This window comes from Nasonia vitripennis, chromosome 1 (assembly GCF_009193385.2).
Source record: "Nasonia vitripennis strain AsymCx chromosome 1, Nvit_psr_1.1, whole genome shotgun sequence".
Classification (NCBI taxonomy): Eukaryota; Metazoa; Arthropoda; class Insecta; order Hymenoptera; family Pteromalidae; genus Nasonia; species Nasonia vitripennis.
In genome coordinates this window covers 10149298-10173703 of record NC_045757.1, presented here as the reverse complement: position 1 = coordinate 10173703, position 24406 = coordinate 10149298, and the positions used below count along the sequence as shown (strand labels likewise).

General features: G+C 43.9%; 3 protein-coding genes across 13 annotated transcripts in view; 2 read left to right on the top strand and 1 right to left on the bottom strand.

Moving 5' to 3' along the window:
• Window positions 1-39: 39 nt before the first annotated feature.
• Window positions 40-3127, top strand: Or295 (odorant receptor 295). Of its 7 annotated transcripts, XM_031922528.2 has the most exons (10): window positions 40-554; window positions 636-782; window positions 877-909; window positions 998-1139; window positions 1218-1395; window positions 1543-1734; window positions 1799-1864; window positions 1952-2191; window positions 2277-2610; window positions 2685-3127. In XM_031922528.2, exons 6-10 carry the CDS (start codon window positions 1544-1546, stop codon window positions 3009-3011), a joined length of 1158 nt encoding a protein of 385 aa, XP_031778388.1. In that variant the 5' UTR covers window positions 40-554; window positions 636-782; window positions 877-909; window positions 998-1139; window positions 1218-1395; window position 1543; the 3' UTR covers window positions 3012-3127. The 7 variants fall into 7 exon arrangements, with proteins under 7 accessions (XP_031778388.1, XP_032451868.1, XP_031778386.1 ...); XM_032595977.1 differs by having other exon boundaries at window positions 40-782; window positions 1020-1139; XM_031922526.2 differs by having other exon boundaries at window positions 40-782.
• A 4964-nt stretch (window positions 3128-8091) lies between these two features.
• On the bottom strand, window positions 8092-15326 carry LOC100119716 (high affinity cAMP-specific and IBMX-insensitive 3',5'-cyclic phosphodiesterase 8). Its single transcript, XM_031926092.2, has 19 exons — window positions 15223-15326; window positions 14095-14548; window positions 13302-13364; window positions 12832-13028; window positions 12410-12469; window positions 12263-12329; window positions 11864-12031; window positions 11557-11771; window positions 11343-11488; window positions 11133-11263; window positions 10914-11021; window positions 10624-10835; window positions 10255-10533; window positions 10053-10179; window positions 9820-9960; window positions 9042-9206; window positions 8535-8664; window positions 8348-8415; window positions 8092-8257 (listed from the first exon to the last, which is right to left on the bottom strand). The coding sequence occupies exons 2-19, from the start codon at window positions 14329-14331 to the stop codon at window positions 8171-8173; spliced, it is 2601 nt and encodes an 866-aa protein (XP_031781952.1). The 5' UTR covers window positions 14332-14548; window positions 15223-15326; the 3' UTR covers window positions 8092-8170.
• A 4438-nt stretch (window positions 15327-19764) lies between these two features.
• LOC100120109 overlaps window positions 19765-24406 on the top strand; it is a 405862-nt gene continuing 401220 nt past the window's right edge. For all 5 annotated transcript variants that reach the window (XM_016990241.3, XM_008217833.4, XM_016990242.3 and 2 more), the window contains exons 1-2: window positions 19765-20574; window positions 22659-23062. In XM_016990241.3, the coding sequence (XP_016845730.1) occupies window positions 22991-23062 (72 nt within the window). In that variant the 5' untranslated portion in view covers window positions 19765-20574; window positions 22659-22990. The remainder of the gene's footprint in view (window positions 20575-22658; window positions 23063-24406) is intronic.

Here is a 24406-nt window from a genome sequence, read left to right as displayed (position 1 = left end):
TCCACGTCCAATGGTTTTATAATCCCATACAAATCTAGATCTTATAGTATAAATATATGATAAATATACATCATAGTTCTACATAAAAATCTCGGAATCTACGACAGCACTTGGAGGTATTCGTTTAATGCAATAGCCGAGCAGCTCCTCATCTTCTGAAGACTTGTATTACACTGTCTGCATCGAAAGCATACACTGCAGACCGCATCGGTATCGTCCGCACTAATTATTATTAAATAGCTTGATCGCCACCCTCGAAGAAGTAGTTTATAATCTTCCCTCGAATATTCCTCCAAGAGAATGCGTAATTATTATCCGCATCGAGAAACGCCAGCTGTGCTATAACAAGGGGCCGCATAGTGCATATTTTAGTTACAGCACACGCGTGTAATACTTAGAAACGTATTATAGGTAAAATCTGTTTTAAGCACACAACGGGAAGCACAATCTCGAGCCAACAAAGAGAATTGAATATAATTCCGCGTTACGTGAAACAGAGTATATGATTTAAGTACATTGCGTATAAAGTACTTCGATTCGATAGTTTTGCCGCGGTATGTTATAAAGCTATGTACTTTGCGAGACTTCTCGTTTAATATTTCACGGCTTTTTTCATTTCAAATCCCTTTCCAAAGAGAATTCTAAATGTCGAGATGGGAGGGACAATGATCGCGCGGAGGTTTCAGGGGTCAGACTGTAAACCAGAGGCGTAATTCTGGCGCAGTTGGAGATAGAGCACGGAACTGTTTGTTGATCAAGACGGCTGGTGTGAATACTCTGCGGTTCGAAAAATTCTTGTCTTCTCGTCAAGAGATTTTTTTCGTTTCCAGTGAGTACAATATTATAATTAAAGAAGATTAATTCCTTCATTTTCAGAATACATCAAGCGATAGCATCAGCATGTAAAACGTAAGTGAAACGCTTGTTAATCTAATTGGAATGTATATTATGATGAAAATAATAGTGAAGTAAATATTTTGATAATTTGATGTTTGAGGAAATTTAACAAACTCGTATAGTCATGGTCATAAGCACTGGATCCAAAAGAACCTTCGCTGACGTAGATCTACGCTGTTTGAGAGATAGAAAGAGTATAATTGCCAGCTAGATATAATATATGCCACTTAAAGTGAAATAAAGTAAAATAAATCACCTGTTCATATTTATTTAAAATATTTTATTCATTTGGTTCTTAATCTGATTTTGTTTTCTTGTAGATAAATTTGACTTTAATATACTCCGTATGCAGATTACCCGTCATCGACGACTAATCTTGACTTAATTCATGACTGATGATCACATTAATGGGCCAAAATCTACGTAGCGCACAATCTGGACACTGACATGGGCAATCCCGAGCACTGATACCATCTTTTATCGACTATTTACAATTGTGTACTTATACTTATTCAGTCATAAAATTGTTTGATTTTATTTTTATTTTGTTTTACAAAATAATTTCGCAATAAATTTGAACAGATACCTGATTAAAATTAACAACAACTCAAATTATTTTAGTAAATAAGAAAACTTATTTTTCAGTATGGGTTTGATAGAGGTACTTGAGTCTCGCAAGATCTTCTTATGGATCTGCGGCCTTTGGCCTAAGGAATATCAACATAAACCGAAACTTAGCCAGATGAAGCTTTACTTTATTTGGTTCAATATGTTAATGATGTGCCTGCTCGTATTTGCAGGTCTTGTTGCCATTGCCACGCCCGATAATATACCTCAGTAAGTTTAAGTAATATCAATTTAAGGGGATGAAAAGATCAATATAAGAATGTTTCTTAACCAGGTTTTTGACGGATTTTATTGGATTCGCTGCAGCAGCGTCTAAGCTTATACCCTTCGTGCATAATAGGTGACTTTGAATTGTTATAATTTAATTCAATCATTTGTATTAGATTTGAATTATATTTATAATAAGAGCATCAATTCGATTACCTAGAAAAAGAATGATGAAAGTGATAATGGAAACACTAAAGTTAGAAGAAACTTCGAAATTTGAAAATGACAATGACCTCGAAATCATAAGATCCTGGCGGCGTACTCGAGATGGAGTTCTCAAATATCACATGCGGATTTATGGCTTTATATCGGTTGCGTACTGTTTTCTACCAATAATTTCACAAGTCAACACTTATCCTGCGCAGACAATAATCCAAGCCAGTTTATTCGTTAGCCCATGGTGAAGATACTGCCCTTTTATTTATTGTTACTTATATACTTATTTTTCATCGTTCTCCTTATTTCCTTTTATTTACTCGCTGCAGGTATGAATTTTTTTACGGGTTCCATTGCGCTCAGCTGTTCTTGTATTTGTTCATAATCATAGCGACCGATGGCTTGTCCATGATACTCATCTTCAAACTGTGCGAAGAGCTGCAACGCTTCGAATGCCTACTGTTCGAAAGGCATCGAGCCGATGATGCAACGTTGAGCGAGAAATACAAGAGCAGAGGTGAATTTCTCCGATGCATCATCAGAAAGCATTGCACGATACTCGATTACGGCGAAAGCATATGCAATCTTTTGACGGGAGCGCTATTCACACAGTATTTTTTGCTGTCGGGCACGCTCTGCTTCTCCGTTTTTACAATTCTATCAGTAATGCTTCGATTATTATCCATTGTATTCGACCTGTAAACACAAAATGACAAATTTAATTTCCTATTATATAGAGCAACAGTTCGGCGATGGCAAACCAAATGTCCATAATGGCAGGAACGTGCATCGTGCAACTTTTCATGATCAGCTTGGCAGGAGAGTTGGTGTCCACGAGGAGCTTAGCACTGGCCGACGCTCTTTTGCAAAGCGATTTCTGCTGTTCCATTTTTGGGGAATTAAAAAGTTCCGAGCTTCGGCAAACCGTGCTGATGCAATTGAGGATGCAGAAACCGCTGAAACTTTCTATCGGCACTTTGGGCGTCATTAATATCGAGTTCTTTTCTCGAATAATGAAAGGAGTATATTCGTTTACCATGTTACTGAGGACTAGCTACGTTTGATTTTATAAATTGTTGAAAATTCAAGTAAAACATTTAAACCGCGAGCATTTTTAGACATTGTTTGTCATCGACTTTTATGCATGCGTTACTAACTCATTAATAAACTTGTCAATATATCTGGATGACCACTATCTGTTCGCATGTTACATTCACCCGAAATTTGGCTCTCATGATCTCTAAATGATCATCTTATCACACTTTTGTACCACACAGAGATCACAGACATCAAAATAATGAACCAGCAAAACGTGAGTTCGAGAAATTGGACGCTTGACGCAAACCAACCTACTGATGCGTCGGCTTTTGGTCAGATCATCAATTCTGTTGATACTAAGTATTGCCAAGAACTTTGACTAGGCAAATCCCAAACGTTCTTTTAAGTAAGTTGTGGATCATGAAAATCAGAGGTAAGGTGTTCTCTTCTATCTCTTACTTTCCTGATAAACTGTACTCAAACGGTTTGGAATTCTAGACCTATCTACTTCTTTCAAACCAGTTTGAAAAACGTCACCTGTCACGCATTTTCAACTGATTTCTAAACGAGTATCAGCTTTTATACAATGCACCTATTTAAAATAATTCATATAATGTACATTATTATTCAATTCTTATATACTTCTTAGATTTGGGTTTGTTCTTTTTAAGATAGCGACATCGACGTCTTCATACGTTTGATAGCCAGTAAACCACCTTTCATAAGACTACTACATCTGACTCTTTCGAGCACGCACACAGCCGTGTAAAGCTGGCTGCCAGATAACAGGAGCAGGAATCAGCATTAACGAGATGTAGATAAGGTAGCACCGTTTGCGTAGCTCCAACATAAAAATCAGGTATCACGTATACACTGTCACCAAAAAAGCAAATCACCCATGCATCAACGTCGCGCGTCAAGTTCGTTGCGCCCGCCTCGCGCAGCAAACGTCATGAGAAACGAGCAACGTCCCCGGCACCTGTCATCTCATCCGTCAGTTCTTGAGCTCGCGAACAAGTGAAAATGCGGCAAGCGATACTCCCCTGCGGCTCTCGTTCGCTGCACACATCCTCGCGTGGGCCGCGAGTAGCGGTCGGTCATTAGACTGCTGCGTCTCGTATAATGCGCTACGCGGCGTCTCCCGCAAGTAACCCGAGCGTCCGCGATTGTTTCGCGAGTGCATCAACCGCGCGAGTTTTGCATGCACAAGCTCTGCGGAAGGAGCGAGGAGACGCGCGGGTAGCGAGATGTTAATAAGTTTGAGAGTTCTACCACTCGGGATCTTGGTTGATAGCTAAAGTTGGGAGCTTTGTAGGTTCGCGAGACGATGGTCTGGAATTAGATGTAATGCGTCGTCTTGCTCTTCTTTGATTTTCATTTAAAATTTGAAATTTTAGCGCATACTCTAATGTGTATTTTTATGTTGCACAGTGGAAGCGCGGATGCGTGTCTCGAGAAGAGGACTACCTGTCAATAAACAAATCTAACGGAGAGCCTGCATTCATTAAACTGTAATTGCGTAACAGGCACATAGTAGCATCATAATAAAATAACGGAATACTTAGATTACACGCAGCTGCAGTCGCGATAACAATGAAATTCAACAATGGTGCGCTGATACATTTAATAAGCCTATAATATACGAAGCCTCTACTGCGGATAGTTCCGTATTGCACTTTCGCACATACGGTATCCTCGGCGTTAAAACTATTTTTCATGCATGCAACGCCAACAAAGTATACATGAACGAGCAGCTACTGTTTTCGACGCTGCGTGATATCGAGCTTACGTAATGAAAATCATGCCAACGCGAAGCAAACGAATCTTCATATCACACGAAGCATCGAAGAACTAAATGGAACAAACGCCGATTCACACAAGCTCCAAAAATGGAACGTTTTTTCCTCCAAACGCACACGTCCTCCTTTCGCCCATGCGACTCTTCGTCTCGACGGATGAAAACGTTTGTTTCTTGCAGCCTTAATTACACGTCTACATTTTATAACAGCGCACGCGTAGTGCAGGAGACAGCTCGTCGCTCGATCACATTTTTTCCCCTTTCGCATTTGCCTAATGAGTCTGAAAGCGCCGCGATTCTTAATTCATTTCGCGGCCGCGCGTACCTCGACTTTTATGCGCAAAAAAGTCGCGCGTATTATATGCGGCGCGACGATGGGAGAGAGAATCGTCGCGCGAGTGTTTGTCGGCTTCCCGCGCTCAATTAGAGCGCAGACGCGGGTGTGTACTGTTATTATTTACGGCTCGCACGAGGCGCTCTGACGATCGTCGCCTTGATGAAAATACGAGCGCTATAGTGAAATTTCGTGCATAATCGCGAGCTCGTGAGATTACGAGTTTCCCGCGCAACTGATGCCACGAGTGCGTCGCGTGTGCTATAAGATTGCGATTTTCAAAGGTCACGTTCGAGATGTGCGTCTGTAATTTGGAAATGAAATCGTATCAGCATTTTGATACATACAATATAATATGAGTGGAATCAGGCTGGATTAAAAGCGAAAAATTTATACGTGTAATGAACAAGTGTGTTAATATTGTTATGCAAAGTCGCACAAGTGCATAAAGATATCCAAACGCGGGAAACGAGATTAAAAAGTCATCAAACTCGCTGTTCTCGCATCGCTGACTCCATGTAGAACGTACACAGCTGATGTATAAAAGTATTAGTCGGATCGAATTTTTCGATCAGATTAAAAATTCGATCGGTTCACCCGAGCTCTCCGCATGAATTATCCATTTTTTTCAATTATGTTCGATCCGAACTGGTTGCGCAAAGTGTTTTACAGATCATACGAGTATTCAACACACATATGAACCACTGCAGCAGAGGTTTCCCCTCCGCGAAATGAACGCACACGTCAAAGCTCGCGGCTGATGAGTGAGCGAGACGAAGGTAAACGAAAGTGAGGGACGAGGGCACAGGCGCCGGGAATGAGAACGAAAGCAACAACGAGTGTATATATATATATATATATATATATATATATATACACACACACACACACACACACACATATAAGCATTGTAGGCGACGTGCGCTCGCGAAAACGAAGAATAGAACTCGAATTTGCAAGCGAAGAGGCGCGTCTCGCTCTCGGCGGTGGGTGACATCGTCGCTGAAACGAGACCTTCTTCTTTTTCGTCTCCACAGTCTCTCTCTTCCCCTCTGTCGTCTCACTCAGAGAGCAAACACCGATCTGCATTCCACGTGCGCCTTTGAATTATCGCCCCGCGCTTGCCGATGCCCACGCGTTTTCTTTCCAGCTCTCCCTCTCGCTGCTTTGTCCGTCATCTGCCTTGGTGATTTCTTTCTGTTTACGCGGATGAATATTTCACGGGGTGTGTACACATACACACACACACACTCCCCGCGCGTCTTATTATTTCGTCGGAGGCGACGCGAGGCTTTCGCGCGGTTAATTTATCGTGCGGCTTCGGTCATTATAAATCACCGTGCAAGAGGAGCAGTGCGAGGCAATCGATGCGGAATGGTCGCATGTTGGAAATTTATGACCATAAAAATCCTATAACAGAATCTTTCCACGATCGCGCCGACGTTCCACGAATTAAAAAGACAATCGTCTCTTCGTCGTGCGATAATCGTATTTTTACAGACGGAGAGTAAGAGAAGAAGCTCGACCTCCTCGGCAGAGTCATTACTCGGTAATAATCGTCATCACGTAACGATGGGCGCACCACGATTAACCCAGATAAAGCTCGCGCTCCTTGGATTCACGCATTATATACACCGATCTTGTGTACATAGCGCGCTTGGATCGTGATAATGCAACGCAGTAGAGAGCCGAGATCGCGTTATCCGTCTATTGTCATTCTGGCGCTGGAGGTTGATGCCGTTCTCGTAGTCGATTTTCCACCGCGTGCCATCGCAGTATGTGCAGGAGCCTTCATTGTTCCTCTCGAGAGCTCCTTTTTGCGTGTGTGAGTCTGGTGTGCATTCATTTGGCTGCGGCGTTTTTTGTTGCTTTCGTTATGCTGGGACCAAGAGATGGCTTTGAAAAATCGTCCCTGATGCGGCAGCTCTGTGAGAATCCTAGAATCTTCGCTATCGTGGCTTGTTCTCGATCGCTATAACTGGATAGCTTTTTTGTTATGTTGACTGGAGCAACGCCGATAATCTGCGATATGATTAGAAGATTACGATTATTTTATCGATGTATAATATCCAATGAGTGCTTGCTCAATCCATTTATCTTTCGCGCACTCACGCTTCATCGAGACTATGGGAATTTCCAACTGTCGAATCTGTTAAAAAATATTTCTTCTATACGGGCATTTTCCGAATAGCGCAGCAGCGATCGAGATCGGCAGCAACTATTGGCAATCAAATTTCATTGGTTATCCATCGCAGTTCCATTTCTTTATACTATACTCCACGCGCGATTAATTCATTAGTCGTCGTCTTTGTTCGTCGAGCTTGTGCACGCTGTCTCTCCCCCGGCATCTGTGGCAAATCTCGTATTGCGCAAGACGCTCAATGTCGATGATTCACGGCTGTGTTTCGCGGCACTGAGATTTTCCGTTCGATAGCGAGCTGTCCCACTTGCGATGTATACCTGTATATAACGCGTTGGGGTGCGCTTTGACGTTACTGCTCGTTTTCATTTATTTTCTTCACCCGGTCTGTCACTGCGCTGTTTCACGTCGATGATTTACTGATTTTCTTACGCAAAAGCTATTTTTTCGCTGGCGAGCGTCGAAGCTATTTTATCTGCTGCGAGATACTCGGAGCTGGATTTTCATTATTATTGATCCGTTCAATTGAGCGATCAGAGCGAAAATACGTAATATTGTGCTGGATTTAACGCAAGTAAAAATAAAATACTGTATGGGTACATCTGTCGGGTTTTTTTTTCAACATTGACACGCGCACGTGATCGAGCGCAAAACTGAGCTGACCGCTTTCGATCGTGCGCACTTGAACGAAACGAAAGCGGCTATAGGCGTGCGACACGAAATGTCAATTTAAAACATACAAGCTCGCACCGACGTGAGAAATATCTGCGTAATCGTTGTACGTGTCGATTATTGAAGCGACATAGCGATATACTCTACGTTATACCATGAAACTGGATTGAAAACAATTTGTATTTAATAAATTATTTACAAGACTTACACACTAGTTTCTATATCTATAAGAACATGACTTCTAGCTTGAAACTTCTTTTCGATAAAGCTTCAATTCCGGAGTTTCTTGGAGTTTTATAACATCTTCGAGAGTATTTATACCTTGTTCCTGCAATCGGATTAGAAATAATAATATTAATGAATTAATAACATCGTCATATTTTTTATCTATCGACTCAGCATACATGCATAAACTCACATTTAATTCCTTCCACTTCATGTAGTTTTCGCTCATGTATCCGACCATTTCCGGCATATCTATGAACGCTGAAAATAGTAATGTTTCTCATTAAAAACGGTAGCATTGCTTTCGGATCATAATGTATGATTCATCTTAGGGCCTACCAGCTTTGTAGCTTTGCTTGTATGTAATCAAAAAAACTCACCATCCCACGCTTCCATCATATCATTGATGATGTATTCGACGAATCCGATTTGCGATTTGGGTATGCAACAGCAGGCCCGGTCGAACATCGGCATCACGACCGGCAGCTTTTTCTTTTTCTCCTCGTCGGTCTGTCGATGTGCCAAAAATGCAAATGCATTGTATAAGATTTGAGTTAAAAATTCTTATGATTGTAAACATACAAGAGGATTTTTCTTTGAAAATATTTCTACGCGACGCATCGTCTTACCAATGCCAGATATGATCTACTTATTCCACAAGATGCAACTAATTCAATTTTAAAAACTTTCGTTTGATCGTGTACATCATATCTAACGTAACATTCTGTTTCTAGAGATAACACAAAGTAGACGTCAAAGAGAAGCGGTCGGCGAAACGAAAAGGAAAGGAGACAACATTGGAAAGTAAGAGTACTATTGAAGCCACGAGGGAAGTAGGAGATGAAGGAAGAGAAGAAGGAGGACAAACGAAGGAGGATAATTGTTACCTGGTCGAAGTACTCCTCGGCGATGCGCCTCGTCCATTCCACGTAGAGTCTGAATGGTCGCGTGGGATTCGAGACGTCGGCGCACTTGATCATCATTCTCTTTGTCAGAGTCACGTTCTCCGGAAGCAGAAACGCAGACGTATCGACTATGTCCTCTTCGAAAGCCTGCAACAGTAGTGAGTCTCCCTCTTTTAAGATTCTCCTCCTTTTATTCTTGCCGCGATTTTTTTCGCATAGCTCACACTTTTTAATTTCTCAACTGGTTTCTTGCTATCATATTAAAAATTTCACGCATCGTAAAACATAAACGAATTTTCCGTAAATTAATTTTGACATCTTTCACTCTAATGAGTCATCGCCTTTATTCGTACTGTCAACGGCAATCTCATCACGTTCACATCCCGTCGACTTAGTTCTCTCTCGAGATCGACGCTTTTTCCCATACGAAGAGAACATCGACATCGCACACGCTCCTCGATATGCAAAGTGCACGCGGAGCAATTACACACCGAGAATCACGACCAATTGCGACAGCGGTAGCACCAGTGAAGCCCCTGCTCTCGAAGACCTGCATCTTTTTTTCTTCAGTGTTTGATCGCAATTGACGAACGGGGATCACGAGCAGAGCTTTCGCAATTGTTATTCTATAGAATTATCGAGGCAAGCTTGCGACACGCTCGAGTGAACCTTTCGCGGGTGAATTTGTAGAGGGAAATCATATACCTACAGTTGACGCGATTGTGAGAGACGTTTGAAAATAAATTGTAAAGTATTCTACCCCATTTTCAGAGTCGCCGATCCTGTTGCTGCAGAGGTTCACGAACCTGGCGAGGTGCTCGAAGTGCTTGGTCATCTCCGTGGCTAGGATCATGTCTATTATGTTCTGCCTCATGGACTTGTACACGTCCGCGTGCAGATTCTGCAAAAATAATGTTTCTGGAGTGGGGGTATTTGTACAATCAGATTGAAAGAGATTTATTTAATGTATAGTATAGCATCGTATTGTCAAACCTTGAAAATATTGACGTTGTCATCGGATAGCGTAACTTTGAAAGTAAGAGCCGAGTGGTGGGACTCGAGAACCGTTAAATCATTGTAAAGAATAGCCAGTTTGTTGCTTGTGTTGCACAGGAACTGACTGCAATATCAAACATAATTTCGTCATAGTACTTTTTCATATTAGACGTTTTCAAACAAACAAGCAAAGACTCACCTAGATTTGCCTGGATGGCCGATGTCGTGAGCCGCGGCGGCGAGTAATGCCGCTACCTCATCCAGAGGATCGAGTATCTGTTGTATTCTGTCGGAGCGCATGAACCGAGCGCAGGCCTGCAGCACGTCGGTGGCGTGCGTCGAGTTGTGGTAGCTCACGTGGCTGTTGTAATTAGCCTCGATTATCGTCAGCCAATTCTGCAGCGTGCGCTCGTCGCACTCGAGACGCTCCGCTACATTGTAGTGGTTCATCAAAGTCATGCCGAGATAGTAGAGCGGCCTAGAAGAGATAATTTCAATGATTTATTCAACTTTCACTGCGAAGCTTGGTAATTTTAATCGAAAAATCGTCGTGAGGATATGCGCGCACCTACTGTTCGTCAAAGTTTCCAGCTTGAAGATGTCGAAATTCCACTCAAAGCCAGTTTCGAGTAGGTCTTCGAGTTCTTGTGGGCCTCGGGGACTCTTCAGTAATTTTGCATTCATCTGCTGGTGCTGATTGGCGTTGAGAATCTTCATAATAGCAGAATGTCTTCCGAAAGACATGCTCGAAGATTTGCGAGTATCGTTGACAGGAGAGACCTAACGTGGTTTTTGTAATAAAAATACAAATCGTTCGATACTTGTATGCAAACAAAAAAAAGTTCGAATATAGCTTACCGATATCAAAGCTCCCAAGAAATCTGACTTGATAGGATCGGATTCAGATAGAATGTCGTCCCTGAAGTACGGGGAGTACAATTCCGTGCCTTTCAGTATCTCAATAGCCTGTTTAAAAAACAAATCAACGCAGCGTCGAATGTTATATACCGCATCAAAATGATTGCATAAGTAGTTCGCGTGAATTGCAAATAATTTATCTGCGTGCGCTGTACGAACCGATACAATCTGAAATTTCACGTCTGGGTCCATGGCGTCTTCCGCAGCTTGAGTCAATAGCGTGATTATCTTTGTAATCGGAGCTTCCAATGGCAAGTTGTGCAATTTCGCCACAATAGATCGCCTCGGCTCTGTGTAACAATAGCGCATCGTCAGAGAAGTTCGATCGTTTGTTTATCGGGCAAAATTGAGAGTGTTTAATAACTTTACTGCCTGGGTGGTGCAATTCGAACGAGCGTCGATCAAACGTTGATTGAATGCTCGGTCGCGGTTGCAAGTGTTGAAAGCTCCCACTCGATGGAAACGATTCTAGACTGGTCGAGGTATCGTATAGGTACAAGTAGAACGCAGTCTTGCTATAAACAGAAATCGCATGCTGATATACTTGCGAGATTTCACGACTTTAAAAAATCAAAAGACATACCTTCCGGGAACGTTCATCGGCACAATCCTGCAATTAACGTTTATCAATCCCTTGAGTTTCCTCTTCCAGTGAAAATTCCCCTCGAATTCCCGGCCCTTCTGTAGCTGCTGATCCATTAGCGCAAAGTGACCATTCGTTACGAATTCCTCCAGACTCTTTCCCAGCAACTCGTCCTGTCTGTATCCCAGCAGCTTCTCGCTCGCCTTGTTCGCGAACTTGAACAGACACAATGAGTTACTTTCGTCGCTAAAATTATTATTTATGATGATTCAAATCGACTGGCGCATACTATAATATACCCGCTCACCTGGATGACGTGCTGATCGTTAGTCACGTGGATGATATCTCGACACTTATCGACCGCGAGGTAGAGCAGCTGAGCACCGGCCAGCTGGCTTTTCGGCTGACTCTCGCTCGCGTAGATACCGATGAGCTCATTCATCAAGATCCCCTCGTGCGAGCATTCCATTAGCGCCTGTGTTTGCAAAATATGAGCGGTGGACTGTATTACAGTCTCGTGTGGGCTTGTTCGGAATGTTTTTCGTTGCCCCCAGTGCAATTGAGTTTTTGCGTGTGTAATATGCAGAAAAATAATTATGGTTTCACTGATGGAAGGGATCGTCGTTGAAAAGGGTGCTGTGCTGATGTTTGTGTGAGAAATGAGTGTCGTGTCAACTTGCGAGAGAATGTATGGAAGTATACGTACCCTATTGTAGCCTATGTTCAGCAAGTGTAGGATCACCAGTTCTTCTTTGTGCGGAGCAGTAAAGAACCTGCAGTAACATTCAAGTTTCACGATTTGTGAAATAGATCGCAAAAATCATTCCTTACTGTAATACATTAGTGAACTTACGACTTCTTAACCAAAGCTACGATGCTGCAACGCTTTGCACTCTTCATCTCGATCAACGTCCTGCAAGAATTCAAAATTGTCAAACGAATGCGCGTATTTCTCCGCCTGATGCTATCTTTTAAATTAATTAATTAAATTAAAGCGATTTGAATAAGTCATAAATATATTCTAAGCCAGATAAGAAAGCGTTATCAAAATTCAGAATACATCATAAAAATAAATATTTGCGTCATCTAATTATAAATGTTATTTTTGCTGCAGATAAAAGACCCATTACAGCTAGCGTCAATAAGAAAAGAAAAATCCTCAATTGTCATCGACAACATTGTGCCGTCGAAATCCACATAACGTTTCCAAGCTGCGACACGCGACAGCCGTCGCCGAGCATTAACATTTACATGCAGAACGCAAACATACACGACCTGCAAACTTGGTCAGCTTCTTGGCATCGTACAGCGCCGCCCCTGCGGTCGACGATCGCCAGATCGTGACAGCACGTGCGAAACAGTACGACAGCCTCTTCCGCATTCCTCGCCTCCGAGACGGTCCAGCCCAATTTTTGAGCGACGCCGGCGAGTATTTCGGACTGCTGGTCCGCCCGTGGAAACACCAACAGAATCTACGGACACGTGCATCGTCAGAACTGTGGCGCGTATATTTATACGTGTGTGTGTGCGTACGGATGACATTATGCATTTAGAGATAAGAGACGATGCTGCGCATCGGATTGTGCAAGCTGATAATGTACGGGCGTGTTATGTTTTTTTGTGGTGTAATAACTGTTGTTTTTCTGCTTAATTAGAAGGGATTCCGGGCGATCAGAATCTTAAAATTCTGTCGAGTAAAGTGTACGTGTGTAAGATATTGATGAACGATTGAATGATTGATTAACCTTGAAGACGTCTGATACTGCATTGGGAGCGAGCCAGTTGAAATTGATTTCCTGAGGATTTTTCTGAAACGATTAAGATTAATTGGAAAATAAATTATTATACTCGTTGGGAATCGCGAGTTCGCGTTACTGACAAAAAAAAACATTTTAAATTGTTTTCAATTACATAACCTACGGAAGTCGCGGATTCTCGAAAATAATCCGATTCTCTCAACGGCCGATCGCGATACCTCTTAATTCCAGCACTTTCACTTTTTTCTTCTAACGTACCGGAGTCCCTCATCGATTACCTTCAATTATGATATCTCACTACTGACTCGTTCTGCGTGACTAGTGAGCTGCAACACGTGCTTCCCTGCGCTGCGCTACATAAAACTGTATTTATCAGAAAATCGGTCGATCCTCGCTTTTTTCTCTGCTCGCCTATCTTTCCGTGCTTTTGTACTACCTACTCATTATCTCTATCGACGATTGTAGGACTTATTCAAAAAGTTCACGATGCAGTGTATACGAAGGTATTCTCCGGATAAAGATAAAACAGATATACCCCGCACTTTTTTACAAACAGAAGATTGATAAGGTACTTCAAAAGAGTCGACAATAATAGTACTTTGAAGTTGATCTGGAAAAACAGAATGAGCTGTTCCACGAATCTTTATGGCATAATCTTTCGTGATACATAGTTACACTTGGCTTTTGATTTATGCTTCTTTTCATTGTATAAAAATGTAGAGAAATACCGCAAACGAGAATGGAACCAATCCATCGACGACGAATAAAAGAAGCTAATTACCCTGAGGATGAAGGCGCTGGAAACTGCGAGCTGCGACGAAGTGGTCCTCTCGCTGGCATGCCACTCCTTGCGTCTGCGGCTGCATCGCAGGAAGCCGAAGAGACCGTTGAGCCAGCCGAAAGGTGCTTGTCCTGTCTGAGTCGAGCTGGCAGCCACGTCCTCGCCGAAAGTGTCGCTGCCCTCGATGCGCCCGCTGATCCGCAAGGTCGGATTCGTCAATCGACGCGTGTCGCTCATCGCTGCAGTCTGTACACACACGCCTCTGCGTCCCCCTTTGTCTCGCTCCGTACGCAGAGGTGCGGTTTGCCGATTCCTCCTCCTCCTCTTCACGTTTTTTATATTTATATCGGGCAAAGGAATTTCGGTTTGAGGGGAGACCGATGGACGAGTATTTGCATGGTTTTCGGCGTGTGTGGTATTTTTTGGCTGACTGGCAGTGATTGTAGAGCTCGACCTGTAAAATAATAGACGATTAATTTGAGGTAACTGGATAGGAAAGACAGTGAAAAACAAATAGTCTGGATATTTTAGACCGATATAGGCCGTGTTGGGAACATCACGTTACGTGATCTATACAGATATTATTGACGACAAGAGACTATTTTTAAATATTGCGAATGTTTTGACGAAGAGGATCAAGTGCTATTGAGATAAAATTTTCGAGCAGTATTTTGAATGTCTTCTAAAATTAATCCGCGTGTGTCCACTTTGTGAATTTTTTATAAAAATGTACAACGTTCTTCTTGGCAAATGTTAAGAATTCCTTTTTCACTTAACCGATAATACATTAATTGAATCGTGCGTTTCTAAAATATCAAATACTCGTATCGAAAAGATTTGAATCCGTTGATTACTACAGATTGCAAATTTTCGAACTGCGGTGCGATTTCATGCCTAAAAATTGCCGCAAACCAAAGTGAAAAGATATCCCAGTAAAACTCAGACTCGCTTACTCCATTGACGTTGACATTGATCAAGTAAAACAAAACTAAAAAATTTCAATTTCAAACCAGATCACAAGCACCGCAAAATTGCACAGATCCGAAAATCCATGAGCCCACCAAACAGGAACCAACCAACCCCGCGAAACTAGACCCTCGAAGCATCATATTTTTCAATCCCACGAACCTATAGCGCACTTGTAACACACTCCCAACATTAAAGCTCCGAACCTCGCCGTCCTCGTAAAAAGTGGTCGCGATTATCAGTCCAGATAAATTTAGCCTCGCGGCTCAGGCAATACTGTTCTTACATACACCTTATACCCACGTGTTATCCAGAGTAGAGAGAGAGAGAGAGAGAGAGAGAGAGAGACGCCTCCGTGCCGAGTCTCTTCCTTTATTTGCCTCCGCGCGCGCGCTTTCACGCACTTGCCGCCGCTGCTGCTACTACACGACGGAAGTGAAATCACTTATTCCCGCCCGATAAACTCGCGAGCCCTCTCTCTTTCTCCCTCTCGCGATAGATATTAATAATCGTCGACGGAGCGAGAGAAGCGCAGCGAACTTGTCGTGCCGAAGATCGGCGATACTGATCACCGATCGAAATCCCCGCGCGCGTTAGATTACGCGCTGCGATAAGGCGAGCCCGCGAAAAAAAAAATAGAAAAATCAACGAGCGCAGCTCTCTGATAATCGATAAGACGCTCGCCTCTGCGTGCAGGTGTGCGCGCGCGTGTGTCGCGTATCTCTGACGCGGTTATATAGCGTATGGATATAGGCGTATGCAGGGAGAAGTTGCGCTGTAATATAGGAAGTGGAAGGTTGTTGTTTGTCTCCGGTTTTTTTTCGCGAGTCGACGAACCCCATCGTAGATACATCGTGTGCAAAAAATGGATAATCGATCTTGATTAGCCGGACATCGCTCGGTTATGTGTATCTATAGAAAGTTTGCCGAGCGAAATTATCAGCTAATGAGTTACTCTCGTGTGCGCGTGTGTTAATCCGTTGATGAAAATAGAAGAGAGTCGCGCGCTTATTGGCTGATTATATACGTTTTGCGAATATATAAGCCGGATTAGTTCTGCTTGGCGAGGTTTTCGTTGCCGCGGTGAATTATGCGGGAGTAAACAAGCTCGCGAGAGGCGAAAAATCCGCGACTGTGGTTTATTAATTATTTATTAATATGCTCGATATTGTTTTCCTAGGAGATCGCGATAAGTTGATAATGAAGCCTGTCGGCGGAGTTCACGGAAATAAGTCTCTGCTGTATTATCTCCTCTTGTATACACGCGAGCATGAATGAAAAAAGCGACGCGCAATTCGTCAAAAGCCGATTATAAATCGATTATCGATTCGTGCATGTGCTAAAAACGCGCTCGAATTTGCACACAACAATCGTCGTCTCCCCCGCACGCGAAACTTCGTGATTGAAATGCGAATTTCGCGCGCGCGATTGTCTCGCCCGCCCCATAAATTTATTACGTGTATAGGTATATATATACGCATTGTCGAACTCGGCCGGCTTGTATACAGTATATGCGATGAATAATGCAGCTATGCGGCTTGTACAGCGTTGCATTATGACACGGAGAACTGACCTTCGTACTGCGCATGTAGCGCGTTTCGTCACTCGCCCGCGAGATGTGGAACATATTACGTTGATGTTGTTGCTATGTTCGCGTTCACAGGGTAAAGGCTCCGCCTCGTTATATTAGTAACGCAAAACCAGAGCAGTCGCGTAGAACAAAACAGTTTTCGACTGGCCTTTCCCTCAGTGATGCTTGAGCTTTCCGGTTATCTATAGTGACTCGCTTGCAAACGTAGGTGGCGATTAGGCACTTGTCTGTTTTCCTACATATCAAAGTTTGCGCGCCGAGTCTATAGATGTGGTGGAAAAAAACTGGTTGGAAACTCCCTTAATTGAATCATTTTGCTGATTAAAGTAAAGCAAATACTCTTGGATTGATTATTTTAAATGACAGTTTGCGCAGATATTGCCACTTTTCAGTTGAGTCTTTTACGTCTAGTTTGTTAAGCTGTCGTTGTATCCTATCAAGAAACTGCGCCTAGCGACCGGAACGAATTTCACTCTTTATAGAGGCTGACTCGTGATTAATAACGAGAGGTTAACTTACAGATGCATTCTACCATTTCGCGTGATTAATTACGAGTTATCACATATACGCTCCTTTCTTGTCTGTATATTTTTTTCAAAGTACGTCGACGCTGTTGACTAATTCCGAAATTGAAGAGTTCAAGTTGATTTTCATACCCTTCAGCGCAGCTATTCCTCCTTCAACTCGACAAAGCTGGCTCTCTTTTGTATACAGGAAAAAAACAGCTCGCTCAGTGGGACGCTATACACGGCGTAGCACGTACCTTCGTGTCTGACTCGGCGCCACGCTGCCTTCGATTTCCCGGAATTTAAAGGGGCAGGCGTCGCGAAACACACCCAAGCTAATATTTCAGCCGAGCTGATGGATGCGCGACTTTTTTAATGGGCCGTTTAAGGTTCTTTTACGCCACCGCCGGGGATGAGAATGAACGCCGCAGGTGTTCCTCATTAGAATGGCTATTTTCGTAAGTATAGCCCGCAAGATTCTTCTTTTTTTTCGACGATGGATCTGCAAAAAAGAACAGTTCTATTTTTAAACCGTATATTAAAAAGTATCGCATGCACTTAAAATAGGCGTATCGAGTAATCCGATTACCGCGTATACTGGACTAGTGAGTCAGAGCCTCGCAGTCTGATGGCGAAAAAGAAAATCCTGCATATGCTCTCGCACTATCTTTTTGGCTGTATCTAGGCGTGGCTGGAAGGCAGACCTACACGATACTTTGCAGATTAATAAAGGCTTGGCGCACGTGAATTTCTCGGACCTTACGGCGCACTTGCGTACGTTATACATTAGGTATACATAGAGAGTCGCGGTGACAAAATTCTACCTTCACTTTTCGCGCGCTCTATCGGCAGCGCAGTATTCCACTTCGACTTTGACGTTTTTTTATCAAAAAGATACGCGGCATGCTGCAGAGCCCATCATGAAGTAAGTTTCAGATTGAATTTCTTTCCATCCGCGCCGGCATATAATATACCGTTTAGAGTTCCTCAACTTTCCCTTAATTCGATTCGCGAACTCGCTCTCGAAGCCAAAACAAAAACCGCGGAGCGTCGCGTGTGTACGACAATGCCCGGAAAATAAAACAAACGCGTGCATACCTTGCGCGCTCTCGACGACGCGAGGACAAATTAAAAGCGATAAATCTACCCATACGAATTCCGAGCGCGGTGGAGAGAGACGGCACGCGCGCAAGACGCATTATATGCGCAGCGCGAAAAGGTGCGCGCAGAGATGATGATTATGCCGCAGTGCTGAATACGAAAGTGTACAGCGGAGACGTCCGCGCGGTGTATAAGGTAACGCCGAGCGTCGCGACAGTGGTGTACACTTATAGACGCGCCGCGGAGACGAATAAGCTGCCGAGGTGATATGGCCGCGCGCGAGACACACTGCACTGCACACACAGGAAGAGAGAAAGAAAGAGACGACGGGAAAACACACCGGACACCGATGCTAATCGCGCTCGGCTTGCCGAGAGGAAACCTTCGCGGAGACTTCTTTTTTTGTGTAGGTGCTGCTGTGTTTGTGGTTTTGCTGAGATGCGGATTTCCAGCTCTTCGGATCGTTGGATTCCATCCTTGCATCGCGTATAATAGCGCCTAAAGATTATGTCAGTTAAAATTTTTCCTTACCAACTTATCGCAAACTTGCGCCACGATGAAAATTTCGAAACGACACAAAACTCACCTCAAATTTGAAGCAAACATCGTCCATATCAGCAGAGTCCGTATGTTGTTCCGCACCCCGCCCATTTGACTTCATGACTCGACGGGTGTGATGAATAGATTGGACCGCGTCGCCGCTGTTTGCCTTATCGAGAGCACAGGACTTGCGAGGTTTCTTCGAGAGATTGCTGAAAGAGGGATGTCTTCATTAGTGGCGAATATATTATACGGCTGCTATCTCCACCGGCTGCCCTCAACGCTTGTATATTAGTCGATCAATTTTTTCCTTCGCGCCACATTCCAATTTTTCACTCCTACGTCGTATACTTACGTTCATATACGCATACACACACACACGTGCGCGTGGCTCTCGTCAAAAGCAACAATCACGAATTTCGAGTTCCGAAAAATCAACAGCGCCGATCAGCCGCGGCTCTAAAAACACACACGGTGTGACTCTCCGACCCCTCTCGCGGAAGAAAAAAAATACACCAACTTCTCGCAGTGTGTGAACAGGGCAGCAGCCTCGTCGTCCCCCTCACCCAGTGAAACAAAGCCGAGGAAAAAGGACGAAAATAGAAGAAACCCCTACCGCCACTTCGGGGCACACACACACACATACGAGATCGAAGAGTAAGCTCTTCTCTCTGTTTCTCTTGGAAAAGGAACAACACGAAGCTGCGGCAGCAGCAGCGAAGAAGAGCAAAAGGCGGAGGAGGAATCCCGAGTGTGTGTGTGTGTGTGTGTATGTATATGCGCGCACCGCCGTAGCCGCCGGTCTAGTCCCGCGAATCTTGCCGGCGCTGCTCCTCTCCAACAGGTCGCGTCCGTTCCCCTCGTTCCGGCGCTAGCATAGTCTCTCTCTCTCTCTTTCTCTCTCTTTCTCTCCGCTGCTGCTGCTGCCGCGGCGGCAGCGTGTTGCGTGTGTTGCATTGTCAGTTATTTCCCGGCAGCGACTGCCGTCGCGCGCGCGAGCTCCGCAGCCCACTTTGCGGCTTGAACTGTGTTTATGGTTTACTTATACTTACTCATTGCACGTTTCATTAGACTGCAAAGGAGAGCAACGCGATTATTTTTCTTGGTGACAAAAGTGCCGCTTGTATAGGTATGTGACAGAATTTTCGGAAGTGCGTGCGTTCAGTGCTGTGGAGAGAGCCGAGGGTTAGATATCGCAAACGGTGTGACAAGTGCTTCGATTGGGTGAAAAGTTTGAGTTGCTAAACGGTTGAAAAGTGCTGATTTCGAGATTAACTGTCACCGCTCGGCTTTTGAATATCGCGAGTGAAAAAACCGTTACACTGCACTCGTCTAAAATCACTCGCGGTATAACTAATTCAGACGTTACGTGTCGCGGATCGAAGATCGTTTCTCGGAAAAAGACGTCGGTTGAAAAGAGAAAAACCGAGCTCGCGTCGTCGCAAGTTCTGCGATACACTTGCAATCTTAAAAATCGCATTTCCGTCGATTTCCATTTCATTCTCTTTGTTGATTTGTTTTTCTATCTCGTCCGAGTCTGTGCACCGGCTGGCGCATGCGCGCGCCGAAGTTTTGAAAGTGACTAATAATATTCGAGAGCGTCATCTTTCGCGAAGATTTTTTAGACGTTTTCCGGAAGTCGAAGTTCGACGGTGCCGCTGAAAAGGCGGGAGTCGTTCCAGGAAATTGCCGGCCGCAGTGAGCCGGAGACTCGACGCGGATCAACACGTGCGAGCTGCTGGTGGTCGTGACGAGGGAGAGGGACTGTGTGTTTGGGTAAGTTCCTCGAATGCGATTTTACGAGGTTATGAGGGTAGGATTTTCTTTCGATGAAAAACCGTTGGATGATTTTGATGTATGAAGGGCGCTTTTTAAGGTTAGTTGCTCTTGACAACGGGTTTTGAGAGAAAAAATTGCAAAAATGTCATTTCTGCTCCGGCCTTCTCGCAGAATGAGGATTTTCGTCTTATAGAACGCGTATTAGTAGGTATGACTCTGTCCTTGAATATAGATATACGCTCGTAACGTATGATGCTGCGGGGGAATCTCAGTAAGCCGGAAGCGCTTTGCGAAATGAAAAATACTTCCTAGTCCAGTGTCGTCGCGTTTGAGCGTCGTTATTACGAACTGTATATTGCTCGAATATATTGCTTAGTGTAATTGTTTTTGCCGTTACGCAATTCATATACTGTTCCGTTGCACTTTTAATTGTTAAAAATTAGAGCCATTATTTTATACTACGCTTTTGCATAATTTTTGTTTGTATTACGTTGTATATTTGGGGAAGTGATTAAAGTAATGACTTGGCAACGTGCAGGCCAGTGTTTTACGACGCGTTTAGTCTTTCTCAATTATAAATCACTTTGTCATGCATCGAGTAAAAACCTCGGTAAAAACAAATTAAAAATTCAATTACGTAACTGATTGCACGAGGAATCAATAAAATCTCTCCGTTCTCGGTATCATTGTCGCAAGCAATTTTCGCACCGCTGCAGTAAAATAATAATGCGCAACGCGTGGAAGAAGCTCCGTGCTTCTCCAAACTTTTATTCGGCTAATTCGATTGCTCCTTTTTTACGCCCCGAGCAAGTGTAATAAAATGAAAATAGAAGCACGCTGTATCATTATTGCTTTCTGGGTTTATGTTTCGGCTTATTGTTCTGTCAGGCCGAGAGACGCGGGTCACTTTGCGATCTCTATTAAAGCCGGGCATCGTTAAAATCATGCGATCAATTCGCGAATGCGACTGAACGTGTAGCACAGTCGTAGCTCTGTGTTATAGATCTTGCGTAACCCATTTTTTCGCGAGGATATTTTTTCCCTTGTACGGCGCGATTGTTTATACAGTAGTGATTGGCTCTCGTAAACAAAATCGTTATTACGTATGTGCACAAATGAGAGCTTGAAAGACCGAAAATCGAGGGACAAATTGGTTTGCGGCGAAAAGGATAACGAGTTTGTCAACATGTGATAACGTTGTAATCGTCGTCGTCGAAAAACGTATAGGTTATGATTGAACGTGTAACACGCGGCTTCGGGTCGAAAAGTTTCCTTTGTGCATAGTGGGAGAATGCGCCTACTAGAAAGGAACCATTGACATGCAAATGAGCAATTCCGGACGACGCCTCTTATATGCACCTACTTCTCACGTAAACTAGTCGACCGGAACGCGCTCTTTTGGACGAGGACGCTTGAAAGAATAACGTAAACGTGGAAACTTGATAAAATATTCGCCGGCATTCGTCGTCGCTTCCTTTGTGCGGCTAGTCGATTGATTTTTATCTCCCTGAATTAACATTTTTTTCGAGAAAATGCTTTCCAATACACGCATGCACGCGTTGTTGACGAACAAAGAAAGTGATTCAGAAGGTGAAGGAAAAAACTAAATATTTTTTACGATTGATAGAGACATATTCAGAAACACTCGAGAGAGAAGAATGAAGAAGCTTAGCCGAATAATGTAGTTGGAATATACGCCGATCCAAAGGCGGTCCTCTCTTTCTCTCGCGCGTCTGTATATTTCGATATATCGGGGCACAAAAGTCACCGAGTCGACCGTCGAGACGGCGGCGGCGGCGGCGACCATTCAGGCTCTAACAAATCGGCGCGAAGAAAGAGTCATAAGCCTAAACCCCCAACAAGAATAAGAAGTAGAAATAGACGCAACAAAGGGAGAAGGAAAAAGAGCAAAAAACACGGGGCTTTGTTAGAATTACGACTGAAATCCGAACCTTGAAATTGTTTTCTCACTCTATTGTTTTCAGAATAATAAATTAATAGCTTATAATAAACAAATGTTGTCGATGAAATGCGTTCTTTAAACATTCTTCACTAATTTTTTCTTGATTTTTTCCAAGCAGAATCAATGGACAGATCATTTCAAGAATGACCCAGCAGCAATACGAGCGTCCCCTCAGCGCACGTCCGGATCAACCCGATCGCTCTCGCTTCTGAGTCTCGCTCTCCCACATCTCGAGCCATTGAACCAGGCGCAGTGGGTCGACGCAAACGACGACACGAGAGACCCTCTGACCCTATCCCAGTGCTGAAAGGGTTCAAGGTAACGACGATACCGCTCCTCCACATGCAGCAGCAGCGCAGGAAAGAGAGGTATCGACGAGGGGGTGCAGACCACGACTGACTGAACGGTTTCGCTCTCTCCTCCGTGTCTTCGAGTGGCACCGAGCACACGATGGCTTACGTGCTTTGGAGGGTCCTCATGAAGAAGTACTCCAAGGTGCGCCTCGGCATACGAAACTTTCCGGTGAGTGATGCGCACGCGCTACTTTATTTCTATGCATACACATACTGCTTTCACTGTTTTCTAGTCTCGTAAGTATAGTACCTCAAGCGTTTTAGCGAAAAAAAAGTCGAGAGTGATGCAAGTGTGTACTACACGCGAGTCAGGCGAGAAGGAAAGTTTGCCGCTTTTTTGTGCAGAGGCTGCGAGGTGTCGGAAAAATTTATAGAGGATGCAATTAAGGTTGCGATTCTTCGAATTAGCATCACCGCTGCGGAGAGAGAAAAAGATGACGAAGCGCTAAGAGATCTTGGTTTTGGGCTGTTGGGAAAAGGTGTTGCCGAGAGAAGCGATAAATTCGGAGGATTGCCGGCAGTGAATACCTGAGTAAATAGAGCCGGCGATTAAAACGAAAGAAAAGCCTGTTGCTCTTTCTCGCGGGGAGAGTTGACTAACGTTTTTGTAGTTTGGATTACTGCGCGCGAGAGAGCGGCTCATCAAAAGATAATCTTTCCGTTGGGTAACGCAGTGGAAACATTAGAAGTGGATTAGGCGCCTACGTATTTATTCATTATATAAATAACAGTATGTATCTCTAACGCCGAACGCAGTTAATCATGCCTTTCTCAAGGGTACGCAAAAAAGTATCTTGGATTTCGCTCCTCGAGTCATTTATCATCGATTTTTAACGCGTTTCGTTTCCCAATATCTAAAGAAAACCTCTAATCAGAGAAAAGATATTCACACCAAGTGAATTGTGACGACGATTAAATCGCCTCGTGCGCATGAAGATGTCACTTTATTAATCGCGAAATATGCCAGCATCCCGCTACCCGAAGCCGGGGTATTAATAAATTTTGACGCCGAGAGATACATCAAAAAGCGCCCGTACTTCCTGGACAAGTCCTTCTCCCTCTCGGAGTAACAACTGCGCCGCTAGGGCCAACAGTAAATAATAGTAGCTACGTCGTGGAACACACTGTTACGTAGTCTCTCCCTCTCGCTCTCTTGGTCGTCGCGGCTTCAAAGGCCCCGTGCTCAGACACACAACACATGTTATATCTTCTCATTAGCTGGGCATTGGAAATAAATTTCGTCCGATATGCCGGCGACGTAGATTTACGTCGGACTGGACAACGACGACGACGACGGGAGAGAGTCGGGTCTAGCAAAGTCACACACTCTCGCACAGGCTCCGGGAGGCAGTTTCGTTTTGAAGTGCCAGTAGGTACTTGATGCATCGTCGAGAGAACAGACCGAGCGGGGTGATATTTTCCATTCGATGCTGCTGGAGAACATGTCCTATTCAAAAGCTCCTTTTTGCGAGCTGTAGCTTCGAAGCTGCCTCCTCTCTTGATGGGTTCTTGC